We start from the raw sequence: 13,275 nt of genomic DNA, 5'->3' as shown, positions 1-13,275 counted from the left end.
CTGTGGGTGAGGGAGAGGGCAGAGGCAGGCACTGTCCAGCTGGGGTGCAGGACAGAGCTGTAGCTCATTATGTGGGGGAAGGTCCTGCTGCTCCTTGCACTGTAGGTGGTGGGGTGGGGCATGGCCCCCAGATCTGCACAGTACAGCATGGGACGGGCTGCAGATGCGGGGTGGAGCCAGAGCCGGTGCTGCATGGCTCTTCTCGCCGGGGGCTTGGCTTGGAGCAGGTTCCGGCAGCACTGGGAGGAGGCTGCAGACACCCCAAATTTTGCTGCAGCTCCATTACCAGCCCCGCGCTGCCAGCTGCCACAACCCTGGATTTTTCTGGTGCTTGGGTGGAGATGGGGCATTCAGCTAGGGCTGTACCAGGCAGCAGTGTGGGGCTGGGAGTGGAGCTGCAGTGAAATTTGGGGTAGCTGCAGCCTCCTCCCAGCACTGCCAGAGCCCGCTCCAAGCCCAGCCACCAGCAAGAAGAGCCATGCAATGCTGACTCCGGCTTCACCCCATAGCTGCCACCCGCCCCACACTGTGCAGGTCCAGGAGCATGCACTACCCCCTGCCCCTGTCCTCCTGGGGTACAAGCAGTGGCAGGAGCTGCCTCCACCCCATAAGCCATGCCTTCACCCCGTGTACTCTGCCCCGGCTGGACAGTGCCTGTTCCTGCCCCGTCCCTCACCACAGCAGGCATTGATCTATCCCCCCATGCCCTTTCCCTCCCCCCTCTCCTTCCACCACAATGGACTTACCAGCTGATGGCAGCTGTATCGGATTGTAATCAGCTGATATGCCTCCTTAAATATTGGCTATTGGTATCAGCCCCCAAAATCTATTGGTGCACCCCTAGTTTTCAACACAAGATGTTCAGGACTCCAGGATGATGGAACGATCATAGCCCTGAAGAAAAAGTACCTTCCCCAAATAACTGCTTATGGTGTTACACACTTGTACATGCTTAACTGAAAAGCTGAAAGAGAGCAAAGTCCATGACTTAAGTGAAGCAACACTTAGGGGGAAAGGCTGAAAGAAGTAGGGTTATTTAGTCTGGAGAAGATGAAGGGGGATTTGATAACATTCTTGAAATACCTGAAGAGTGAGTAGTAGGGCTGTGCAAAATACCATTATTTTGTTTCGACATCTGTTTTGCCATTTGAAGGGACAGTTTCATTTCATTCATTTTGAAGCACTGTTCCGTTTCATTTTGTTGAAAACGGTTTCTCTGTTTTGATGAGTTTTGACATTTCACCCATAGGCTAGAATGGGGAATCGCGAAACTGCCTAAAACTTGGTCATTTCTTGCCTGATTTGATGAAAATCACAGGGGTGCAGCCTTCCAAGTGTCAAGTCGATAGGCGCAGAGGTTTCTGGGAAACTGCACCGCCAAAGTGATCAAACCAAAAGTCCTGAAACTTGCTGGCAGTGGCAGCCTCCTGTCATGCAGTGCACAGATCTGGGAGCTTGCACCCCAGGGAGGGCTGCGGGGCTGTGCCATACTCCTCCCGGAGGTGCAAGCCTCCAGATCTGCATGCTGGATGATTGGTGGCAGCAGCAGTCTTCCCCGGCACTGGGTGCAGGCTGCACCCACTGCCCGTCCCAGGCAGCAGCCTCAGCCTCCTGCCATCTGGCTCAGATCCAGGGACCCGCACCCCCAGGAGGAGTCCTGACACTTGGCAGGCTCATGCCCTCAGAAGGGGCTACGACCCCTGCAATTTCCACCTGGGGATGCAAGCCCCCAGCTCTGCACACCACATGACAGGAGGCTGCTGTTGCTGCCTGGGACTGGCGCTGAAGCCAAGTAAACCTGGCTTCAAACTCAAAGCATTTCAAGTGCCCTTCTTTTGTTTTGAAGCCTTTTGTTTTGTTTCCATTTTGCCATTTCAAGCTCAACACACATCAAAACAGCTTCGGAACAAAACACCTGGCAAAATTTCACACAGCCCTAGTGATTATAGGATGGAAATGAGTTTCTAGTTCTGTTCCCTACAGCCCCAGAAACTGGCCTCAAACTGTAGCAGAGGAAGTTTAGGTTGGAGGTTTAAGAAGAGGAAAAGAACTTTCCAAGTAAAAGCATAGTCAAACATTGGAACAAGCTACCTAAAAAAAAAAAAAACCCCCCCCAAAAAAAAACCAAAAAAAAAAACCCCACACACCTGTGGAAACCTCATCCTTGGAAATTTTCAAGAGTAGGTTGGACAGACTGGACGGCTTAGTCAGGCTGATCCTGCCTTGAACAGAGGGCTAGTTAAATGACCTCATAAGGTCCCTTCCAGCCTTACTTTCCTTTTAGGGTCTACTACAATACTTCTCACCCTTCTTGTACCAGATGTATTATTAGAAAATGCCAGCTCTTAGTTTTCATTCATTTTTAACTACAAAAAAAAGTTGTAACAGAGCAACTCCTCTGTTGCAAAGAACTCGGAAAGAACACAAGAGGTCAGAATGTTTTTAACACTATGGATTCCTGCTTGAAATCTCTGAATTTATTTTGTGAATCATGATTTCACACTTAATACTGCCAACATTGCTGGGCACCCAGTCACACCCTTGCAAGAATGTCAAGGCATCCCAAGGTTCCACAACACTGGTGGAATATCACTGGCCTAACAAAACACACAGGACCACTTCAAGCTCTTAGATTCCTCTACTGAGACCAGCTTTTTTATTTAAAAAAGGACATTCATTAAAATTTCGGAAGCAGCAGCATTTGTGGACAAAAAACAAAGAAAAAGAAGAAAAAATTACCAGTGGAATGGGACTTTTTATTTAGAACCAATGCATCCTTACAATAAAAAGAGTTGTGTTTTTATATAAATGAGTGACAGCAGCTCACATCACTGCAGAGGAACCAATTCCACTTTAAGTAATAGGTTCAGTTAAGATGTGGCCACTTTCTTCTTTTTTTTTTTTAATTTGAACCAGTCTCATATTTTCAGGAGAGTTGGGAAGGACATGGATAATTAAGTCATTTACGCAATTAAATTATGGTCCAAATAAATTCAGTAGCGAAACACCGCAGGAGATCTCTGCTGTATCTTCCAGCTCTCAGCCAATCGTGAGATGGTTAGAGAGCCCGTTTGTTACAAGCTCAGGAGCTTTTCATTGAGAGCAATCTGAGACTGTGTGAGGTTTGCCAAATAGGTCACCATCAGCAGATCCTGAGAAAGACAAAGAAAAAGTTATAAGACTGATTAAAACAATCATGAAGTAGACATGTGGTGGTGATACCAAAGAGAAATTGGTGGTGATACCAAAGAGAATGTTTAATGTCATTAAGCAGTTTACGAGCAGTGTAACTACTTGGTACCATTCTTTAAATCCTTCCCTAAAGACTGCACTGAGAGTGGTAAGCAGGCTTGCGGATTCCAGTCACCTCAAAATTATGCCTGTGGGAATTAAGTTGAGGTAGTACAATACAAGCTGAAGAGATCACAGGTCCGCCCATACTGGGAGCCAAGCAATACAAACAAGACTGCAGCCATGTAAAAAGCCACTTTAAAGCAGTGGTACAGTAGTAGTGTTAATTGCTCAGAGCCACAGATATTCATGCTCTCCCACAGCCAAATTTCTGGACCTGTGGTGGGGGTGCTGCAACACAATCTCATGTGCCAGGTCAGGCTGGAGCATAGGGTCATGCAGTGGGTGCACCGGTCCAACCCAGCAGGCCAACTCCATATTGAATCAGGCTCACAGACAAACCCCACATGCAGAAGCCTCTCCACTCCAATACTGCACCAATTCATCCAGCTGGCAGGGCCAGAGGTTTTGTGCCACTGTTCTACAATGGATCAATGAGTTAACCATTCTGGCACTTGGTATGATTGCTAGACATTGCAGAGCTTTGTTCACACCTTAAAATGATGCCTGATGGCATAGAATGGTGTCAAATGCAAAATTACACTGTCTTGATGGTTTTAGTCTTAACATTCAAGCCTCGCACTATAAGGGATAAGTCTAAAATTAAATGGAAAACTTGGTTAATATGTTTTCTACTGCTATGTGGCTTTTGGGGGAGAGAAAGGAGGGGCACTAGGAGATCAGAGCTTTTCCCCACCCCCAACTGATGGCTAGGGAAACATACTTCCTGTCATTCTTGACTCAAGACAGAGTCCCTGCAGACCCAAGAATTTCCTCATACAAAGAAATGTTTCCTGCATTTATGAAACAACCAGGTGAATTTTGTAACAGGACTTACATTGATATTGCTGTTCAACATTGTCTCAAAGTCCTCTGGTGAAATCTTAGGCACCTGGTTAATAAGATCCATTAAGAAACGCCCAACTGTGTTGTCAGCAGACACTTTCCCAGACTAACCACAAAAATAAGAGACATATTTTACAATCAGCAAGATTCAACAAGCAGTTGCAAATAACAAGTGCATAACCAATAGGTACTGATGGTAGCCTTACCAGCACATCTTCTGCATACTGCAGCACCATACCCAGTGTATCCTGGATCCGAGCTGATGCTGACCCCACCTGCTGCAAGTCACTGGATAAACCAATCACTCTATTAGGGCTGAAACAGGTCTTCATGATGAGATCAACTGAAAGCACAAGACATTGAGGAGCTGGCTTCCACAAAGGTAACTTAAACCACAACCACTCCCAAAGATTTCTAGGATGGCATCAGCTACTGCAAACAATACACCATTTGATGCTCCCCTAGTGTTGCATTCATTTCCATGGTCATTCTGACATTTCAATGGGGTCATATTAGCTATAGGGACAGCAATGGATAATTTGTTACCACTGTGCTGGGCTTCCTTGTTCCAAAGCCAAGCAAGGACATTACTGTCCTCATGGCACTGAATATAAGGCTTACATACACTTCTGAGTCTCTCTCAATACAGCTTTGCTGGCAAAACTCCCTAGTGTAGACACAGCACTTGTCAACAGAAGCTATTATCTGGAGAAGTGGTGCAGCCAAGCTGGCAAAAACTGTTCTTTTGTTGACATAGCTGTTTTGGCAGATCTTCTTGTACAGATGTAGCTATCCCACAAAAAGTCTGTAGTTTAAACTAAACCACAATTACAGCTTCACTGTGAAACTCGCTCTCCACCAAGGCATTCTAATGCTCTCTTTAACATACCCCCAGTCACTTTTTGCATGCAGTAATCAGAAGTTTGCAAGTTTACTTTTGCAAACCTCGTGACTCATACCGTCCTAGTTTGTGAGAAATCTAGTCAGTTCTTAAGAGCTAGTAGCAGTTCCAGGTATTACACTCACAGAATCATCAGGTGGGAGGGGACCTTGAAGGTCCCTCTGCAGGGTTGTGCTATTCCAAAGCTATCCTAGACTGATGTCTATCCAGCCTCCATTTAAGGAAACATTTAAGGAAACTACAAATTCCCAGAGTTTGCCCCACTATTCTACTGTTCTTACAGTTAATGATTGTTTCCTGAGATTTAGTCTAAATCTGCTTTGCTGCAATTTAAGCCGTCTGTGGCAGGAGAACATGTTGACTGAAAGGGTGGTCATCTTTTTCTCCTCCAGATGTCTTCAAACCAACTCTTAAAATATGCTCCAACAGCTTCCCAGGTATTGAAATCTAGCCGAGTGGTCCATCCTCTATGGAGCAAATTTTACCTCTATCCCCTTTTAAAGATGGTCACCACATTAGGCATTTTCAAGGGCTCTGGGACCTTGCCTGTCATCTATGACTTTGCAAATGTTACTGCACAGGTTTCTTCAGCTAGTTCCTCTAGCACTCTAGGATGAACCTTCATCAGGCCCTGCCGCCTTAAATCCATTCAAATTAGTCAAAAGCTCTCCAAAACCATCTTTAGTTGCAAACTACATCTCTTTTTTTTATACTGAATTTTGTTAGTTGTTTGGAGGGGTTTTTTATTAAGACCAAGACAAATTAGTCAGCAGCTCTGCCTTTGCATCTTCCATTAATACAGCTCATCCTCACCATAGATAAAGCAGACTTGGGTTTCTTTCATCTTTCATTTTAAGACCCATTATTTATAGACTCCTGTGTTGTCTTTATCATCCTTTGTATCTCATATTTTTGCTTTTTTCCTAATCTTTACATATTCTTGCCATTTCTCAGTGACTTACACTTCCTCCCTTTTGGGGCATCTGCCACACCCCATGGACTTTAATATTTAAATTTTTCAAGCACAGGTTCCCATTCTGCACATTTCCCCCCCTAATGTTGTGAACTGATTCGTAACAGGAAAGACATCTACACAGAGTTATCAAATACAAGTCTAGAGAAATAATTCCCTAGTCTTTTTCTGCTTTAGGGGTCTCATGAGTTATCTGTAATACATACTGATGAAAAGCATTCAGAGAAATGCATGACTTAATTTGATGCATCTGTTATTTTGCCATTGCTATATCAACTCTGATGCAAACTAGGGTAGTAGTTCCTTGTGATCCCCTGATGCAGATAACCCAGCCACAAAAAAAACCAATTGTGACAGTAATGGAAAGAAAAGGTCTGGGAAAATTATAAAATTTGAGGACATTCCAAAACAAAATGCACCTACTATCCCTCCAGTGAAAGCTTTTGATTGCTGCTTGTCTTCCCAGTTCTATTTATAGGATCCTTCTTTTTCTATTTGCACCGTTCCTATGTTACTTTATTTCTTTTTGATTATTTTTTCAATTTTTTAAAACTCCCATCTTCCCTTACTATCCTTCAGTTTCCCACCATAGCTCATTTTATGCATCTCTCATATCCCCTCTATCAGTGCCGCCCTCCCCCGTTAACCATCCACCTGCCGCTACTTTACTCAACAGCACCATCTCATAAGCAGCAGGAACTGCAAAGTGTTGCAACAAGTCCTCTGCTATTTTATAAAGCAGGGATACCAAGATACATTTTTTGTGCACAATACCAAGGCAAGCAAGCTAGGGTCACCAAGAGCCCAAATACAAATAAGTCAAGCGCCCCAAAAAAATCCAGTTAGAAGGATAGCAAGAATAGAAGGCTTGCTTACCTCCTATCCGTTCCGTGTCATAGTAAATGTATTTCACTGTCAGAGGTGTAAACATCACTCCCATGGTTTTACCAGGGACCCCCATTGGAGCACTAGAAAAAAAAAATAAAGCTTACATACCATAGCACCTCCTAACAAGCCTGTCCAAAGAAGGCTGTCTGATTGGTCTCCCTCAGAAAAAGAGACCAAGCAAGTTACTTATTTCCATTAGGAGCATCATCATTATAACAGGTGAAGGGGAGAGGGGAAAAACAGGACAGGGAAACAGTATTACCTACTGGACCACACCACTGATGGCCCATGAGAAATTCTACCCAAGAATATCAGCCTAAGAATATACAATCAGCAGTGAAAATAATTTCTCATGAAGAGCATGGAGTATTACAAAATGGGAGGAAATGTGCCGAGCGCGCGAAAACATGAGTGAGGTATGGAGTGGAAGAAAGCAGCTGCATAGATCCAAGCACAAAGCATAGGTAATACTTCTGTGCCTCTGCCATTTCCATCCCGTAGGGCAGCATTACCACCTCATTTCTCGGTTTGTCATGTGTAGAATGGGAGCAGGTAGGTTTGATTTGCTGATTGGTAGTGCAAGCAGAAGCAGTATAGACGCACTCTTGTGGAGGTTAAATCTTTGAAAAGACCCAGGAGACATGGCTCAGTCTCTGCTTTAGTCATTAGACAATAACACCACCTTAACTGGGATAACCAATGCACCATATCCCTCCTTTTCCCAATCTGTCCCCTCTGGGTAATTCCATTAGGAATCCTCCCTCCTAGAGCATGACTCTTCACCCCAGAATACCTGACATAGGCTTTAATGCTCATACGTCCATTCTGGAGACTGGTGTCCACAGTTAGGTGGATTGGACTGTGTGCCTCCCGACTGTAGTACTCATGGATCAGGACAGAATGTTCCGTAATGTCATGGCCTGTGGCATACCTTAGAAGACATAACAGAAGAACTTTGAGTAATCAGACACTGACTGATGCACCAAACACTTCCCACTGCAGAGGTTACTGGGACATGGGTCCTAAAACAGTGATCTGCTTTGAAGATAGAACTAAGACTGCCTGAAGCCTACAAAGATACAAAGCTTTAGTACATCTCCCTGGTGTCACTACAGTTTCCTGTCAGACGCTCAAGATTTAGATGCACTTACCAGCAGCAGACTTTGACAGGCCATCCAGGTAAGTCGTTCAAAACATCAAATGAACACAATTTCCTTGTATGAGGTACTGACAAATTTTCGTTCAACACCTCAGTGTCGAAGCGATGACACTGTATTAATCCAGCTTCTTTAACTGCTCTGTAATTACCCTCTCAAGCATATAAAATGTTTTATTACAATTTGCACCTCAATGTGGTGTATAACACAGTAGCTTCCACAACAGCATCCTGAGGAGAAAGGAAGTCTGGGTTTGCATTCCAGTTCTCAGGAACAAAGCAAGCCTGATTTACAGAAGTTACAGGCAGGAAACCTAGCGGAGTTAATTCCACCCTCCCAGAGGGTTGTGCAGTTTTCTGCAATACTTTGCCTGTTCTTATGCGGTATCCCAATAACATAGCTTCTGATCTCCTGGGCGAAGGCCTCACAGCATCAGGAAATATCTGCTATATATAGGGATGTCAAACCTAGGGACTACAAGCCAGATCCAGCCTGCCAGGCTATTAAGGGGGGCAGAGAATTTGGGGGCATGAATCCAAGGCCACTGGGCCCTGGTGAACATGGCCCTCAGCACAAGCAAAGGCTGGCACATGCCTCTGTCACAGCATGGGGTAGCTTGCCCCACAGATCTGACTGGCAGGGAGCCACATAGTCTGGATCCAACCCAAGACACAGGGTGAATTTGACACGCTGGGGCTACATTATTCCTTCCCATGCCATCTAGCAACGCCCCTCCTCCATAATCACCGTAGATAATGCACTCCAGTTCTCAAAGTGTTATGCTCGACACACCAGTGTACCAAATGGTCATCAAGTAGCTAACCTATGCAGCAAAACCTCGGATCGCTCCTTATAAATTCATTTTACTCAGTTTCTAGTATGCAGTAGTGACACTAGCCACCAACAAGAAAATAATTAATCTTATGCCACTGAAAAAAAAAAAAACAGCCAAAAAAAATTGAGAAAAAGTTTCCTTAGGAGTCTGCTATTCTCTCTTACATCTAAAGGAACTACACTACCCATCCCAACCCAAGCAAAAAAGGCAGGCAACTGTTCTAAAAACAGGTGTAATTATTCTATGCACAACTTCACAATTCTGGCAATTTAAGGGTAAAAAAAAGTGATGCAAGCAAGCAGCAAACCTTGCCAGGAACAAGAAATGGACTACCTTGTCAAGTAGCACCACTGCTGTGACTCCAAAACTTGTGCAATGATCCAAAGACGTTTGATCAAAAAGGAGGAACAGCAATACATAACCAAGCAGCAGCATCACAAAGAACAATAAAGAATGTCAGGAATTAGTAAAATTGCTTTCAAATCTTTCATTTTGGAGTCACCATAGCATTTAAACAAGGGTGTCAAACTTATGGCCCATGGAGCCATGTCACCTGGTTTGCAGGGCTCCTGGAGCCCACAGTCAAATTCAGCAGTACAGAGCTCCACTGGGGATGCAGTTCAACAGGCTGAGTAACGCCTGAGTTAACTTCCATGGCTCCTGGACATGGCTCACAGCGCTGCTGGAGGTGGGTCTGGATCTGGCCCAAGGGACCAAACAATTTTGACCCACCTGATTTAGACTTGTTTTATTTTTCCCACCTTCTGGTGGTGGTTGAAACTTATTCCAATGCATATTTTTGCCAGAATAGGTATTGGCCATTTTAAAAAGCTACACCTTGAACTCTTCCAAACTTCAACACGACAATCTCATCTTAAATCTCTTTGTTTAAGCCAGACTATTACAGATGTCCATGTCATTCCTCTGGCAAACCTGCCCAGATACTATACGTATATCTTGCCACTTATCTACTGACGCAATGGTTTAAAATCACTAGCACCATGTCCTAAACCAGGGGCAGGCAATTATTTTGGGCGGAGGGCCACTTACCCAGTTTTGGCAGGCTGTTGAGGGCTGCATAGGTAGCCCCGCCCCTTGACAGGTGCCCCAGCCCCTGGTCACCATCTTGGGACCAATGCCCCTATGTCTTGGGAACAATGTCCCAGGGCCAGCAGCAGTGGGGCCCAAAGCAGGGCACAGGCTGGCAGGGGTCTGTGGAGCCAAACTGGGCTGCACCAGCAGGGAGAAGGGAAAACTGGCCCGGCTCCATAGAGCCCCTGCTGGCTGGGGCCCCACGCTCCTGACACCCTGCTCTGGGCCCTGTGTTCCTGCTGGCTCCCACACCCGCTCACTCTCAGTGCCCCTCAACACAGGTGGGGGGCAGCACAAAGCTCCAACCCCCTGCTTGCTGGCAGGGAAGAAGCTGGTGCTGAGCGCAGGGAAAAAGCAGCCCCTCGCCCGCCCCATGGCTGACACTCCCAGCCCACGTGGGGCTGTCTGGAGCAGACACAGGCAGCCCCACATGGGCTGCAAGCAGTTACAGCGTGGAGCGCTGGCCATGGGGCAAGTGAGGGGCTGCTTTTCCCCTGCACTCAGCACCAGCTTGTAACCCAGCCCCGCTGCCAGCCTGGGCTCCGCGCCGGCTCTGGGCTTGCCTGTTGACAGCTGCAGCCTCCCCACTGGCCACGCCAGGCAGTTTTGGCTGCTACTGCCCGCCTGGGCACACACTGAGCAGCCCACAGGGGGCGGTGGCAAACACTGGCCGGCGTGGCAAGCGGGGGGGGCCACAGCCGACGTCGCCACACGTAGCCCCGATGGGTGAGCCCAGAGCCGGTGTGGGACCCAGGCTGGCAGTGGGGCTGGGTTACAAGGAGGTGCTGAGCATGAAGGGAAGTGGCCCCTCACCCGCCCTGTAGCTGGCGCTCGCAGCCCATGCTGCTTTGGACAGCCGCAGGGCTATCCGGCGCAGGCACAGGCAGCCCCACGTGGGCTGTGAGCGGCTGCAGCGCAGGGCAAGGGGCAGCTTCCTCCCCTCCCCCCAGCTTTTCCCCAGGCTCCTTGCCTGCCCTTCCCCCCCCACTTACCTGAGATTCCAGCACCACGGGGGCAGCCATGTGGTCCCAGGCCAGAAGCCCCAACTGGTGCTTCCAGCTCAGGGGGTGGGGCTGAGCTGACCCTGTTGTTGTGAGAGCCCACCAGGCTTCCCCTGGGTCCTACTGCACTTGGTTCCTGTCATTTTTGACGGGAACCAAGGGCAGATAAATATTAATTTTCTGAATTTTTTAGGGGCCCCACGGGCCGAATAGAATGGCCTCACAGGCCGCATCCAGCTCACGGGCCGTACTTCGCCCACCCCTATCCTAAACACAGACAACAATGTCAAAGATGTACTTCATTCTCTCCCTTCAGCAGGCTTAGGCAAGAGGTCTAAGAACTTTCCACCATGGGGAAAGGAAAGTTTTATTACCATTCATATACAGCCACAAAACCAACTTCTTCAAAACACTACAATAGTAATTAGAATACTATACCAACTACATCTCCTGAAAAAGTAACTGAAAAAAAGTTATTCACACTCAAAATTTAATACATGTTAACAATATTTGCTTTTAAGCTAACAGCTAGCACTTCTGCAACCAGCTAACCAGCAAATTGGCTTTTGTTTCAAGAAGTTTAATAGGTTTGTGCAGCAGCTATGCTACACTGAATGCAGATTTTTGTCTGAAGGAGTCCTGAACTTGACTAGTATTGGGATGGGTGACCACTTTGGAACCCCAGATACCAGACACACAAGCAAGAGAGTACAGGATGACCACTTACCACCCCAAGATGATTTCACTGGGAGAAACCTTCTTGTGCAGCTCGTACATATTCTTGGCAAACTCCATATCAACTGCAACCTAAAAAAAGAGCAAAAAGCATGAAGCTGCCAGCTGCAGGAGCACTTCCATTTGAGCAAAGAGCAACAAAGGCAGCTTAATGGAGGTGGAGGGAATGACGATAACAGCCACACCTCACAGAAGAGTCCCATCTCTTGGTTTTTACCAGACCAGACCTAGTAGAGCAAATACTGTGGTGCAGTGATCAAACTAAGGGACAGACTTGCCACCAGGGCCTGTTAATGCAACTCTACATCACCACTGGGCACTCCCCAGCCTGCTCAGGAGTCCAAATGCTCCAGGTGCATGCACAGATGGGGGACAGGGCAGAGCCAGGACCTCCACAACAAAGAGAACAGCATGTTCCAAAGTAGTACTGCCAGTAGAGATACACCAGTACATTGGTCCATATTGTAGTTTGGCTGGTAAGTCTGTTGTGGGGAGGAGGTGGGTGCACGCGCAGATCCAGGCCCCTGCGGTGAGGTGGGGAGTGGGGCTGGGGCAGGCACTACCCAGCACAGGCAGGGTGCGGGACAGAGTTGCAAACGGCTCTTCCAAAGAAGGTGGGGAGCGGCTCATCACAGTGCGCACCCCTGGGGGGAGACATGGGGACATGAGCCCCCCTTATTTGTGCACAGGGTGAGTGGGCTGCTGCTGCAGGCTAGACCCAGGGGTGGTGCTGGGCTCTTCCCGGTGGGGATTGGGGAGTTATGGGGTAGCTACAGCGAATTCCACCGCGGTCACAACCCACCCCAAACCCCCTCTCCCAGTGCTGTCGTCACCCACCCCACCCCTGCCTGCCCCAAGAGCAGCCCCAGCCCAACTCCCTGTTGGGAAGAGCCCAGCACTGCCCCTGGCCCCAGCCTGCACTCACCTCACACCCCCTGGCTCTGTCCTGCACTCCACCTCGGCTGGGCAGTGCCTGCCCCAGCCTCAGCACCACTCCCTCCCTTACCGTGGGAAGCCTTGATCTGCACCCCCCCATGCCCCTTCCCCCCAACAGACTTACCAGCCAGACACTGCTCTCCAGGCTACCAGACAGCATACCAGCAACTGGACCGGTAGCAGCGATACAGCCATCCGTATTAGCCCATAAAGCCCCTAGGTGCCAGCTGCCTTCCCCTACTCCCAGCCACGGCAACCAAGTACTTTGCACCAGGGGTAACTAGCACCTTCCCCAGAGCTCTCCGGGGGGGTCCTGGGGCACCTCTGCTCCCACCACAGCCCTGCGGCAGGGCTGGGGGCTCACGCAGCTGAGCTGGACCAGGGAGCCGGAAGCTGGAGTCCTGGACCCAGACCTACCTCATCCTCGGACTCGTTGTGGGGGACGGAGAAGCAGTTGGTGACCTCCACGGAGTGCTTGTCCACCATGCCTGCAAGGCAGAGAGCGGGGTGAGGGGGGCGGGGCGGGGCAGGCCCCCGGCGGGGGCGAGGACGCGGGGCCG

General features: G+C 48.2%; 1 protein-coding gene across 1 annotated transcript; it reads right to left on the bottom strand.

The window, feature by feature from the left end:
* Window positions 1-2,628: 2,628 nt before the first annotated feature.
* On the bottom strand, window positions 2,629-13,240 carry EIF3F (eukaryotic translation initiation factor 3 subunit F). Its single transcript, XM_025212513.1, has 7 exons — window positions 13,133-13,240; window positions 11,772-11,851; window positions 7,753-7,890; window positions 6,948-7,039; window positions 4,404-4,540; window positions 4,190-4,303; window positions 2,629-3,152 (listed from the first exon to the last, which is right to left on the bottom strand). The coding sequence occupies exons 1-7, from the start codon at window positions 13,199-13,201 to the stop codon at window positions 3,075-3,077; spliced, it is 708 nt and encodes a 235-aa protein (XP_025068298.1). The 5' UTR covers window positions 13,202-13,240; the 3' UTR covers window positions 2,629-3,074.
* Window positions 13,241-13,275: the final 35 nt, after the last annotated feature.

Source organism: Alligator sinensis, unplaced genomic scaffold, assembly GCF_000455745.1.
Source record: "Alligator sinensis unplaced genomic scaffold, ASM45574v1 scaffold109_1, whole genome shotgun sequence".
In the NCBI taxonomy this organism is placed as follows: domain Eukaryota; kingdom Metazoa; phylum Chordata; order Crocodylia; family Alligatoridae; genus Alligator; species Alligator sinensis.
Note: the sequence above shows the minus strand (reverse complement) of the source record. Positions and strands in the feature narration are given on the sequence as shown.

What these genes read in the sequence shown, in the direction of transcription:
- EIF3F (XM_025212513.1), bottom strand. Translation starts at nt 13,201, where the DNA reads ATGGTGGACAAGCACTCCGTGGAGGTCACCAACTGCTTCTCCGTCCCC. An exon ending in ACAACGAGTCCGAGGATGAG is followed by an intron (nt 11,852 to 13,132) that starts GTAGGTCTGGGT and finishes CTCTTTTTTTAG; the next exon opens with GTTGCAGTTGATATGGAGTT. An exon ending in TGACACGGAACGGATAGGAG is followed by an intron (nt 4,541 to 6,947) that starts GTAAGCAAGCCT and finishes TTGTGCTTTCAG; the next exon opens with TTGATCTCATCATGAAGACC.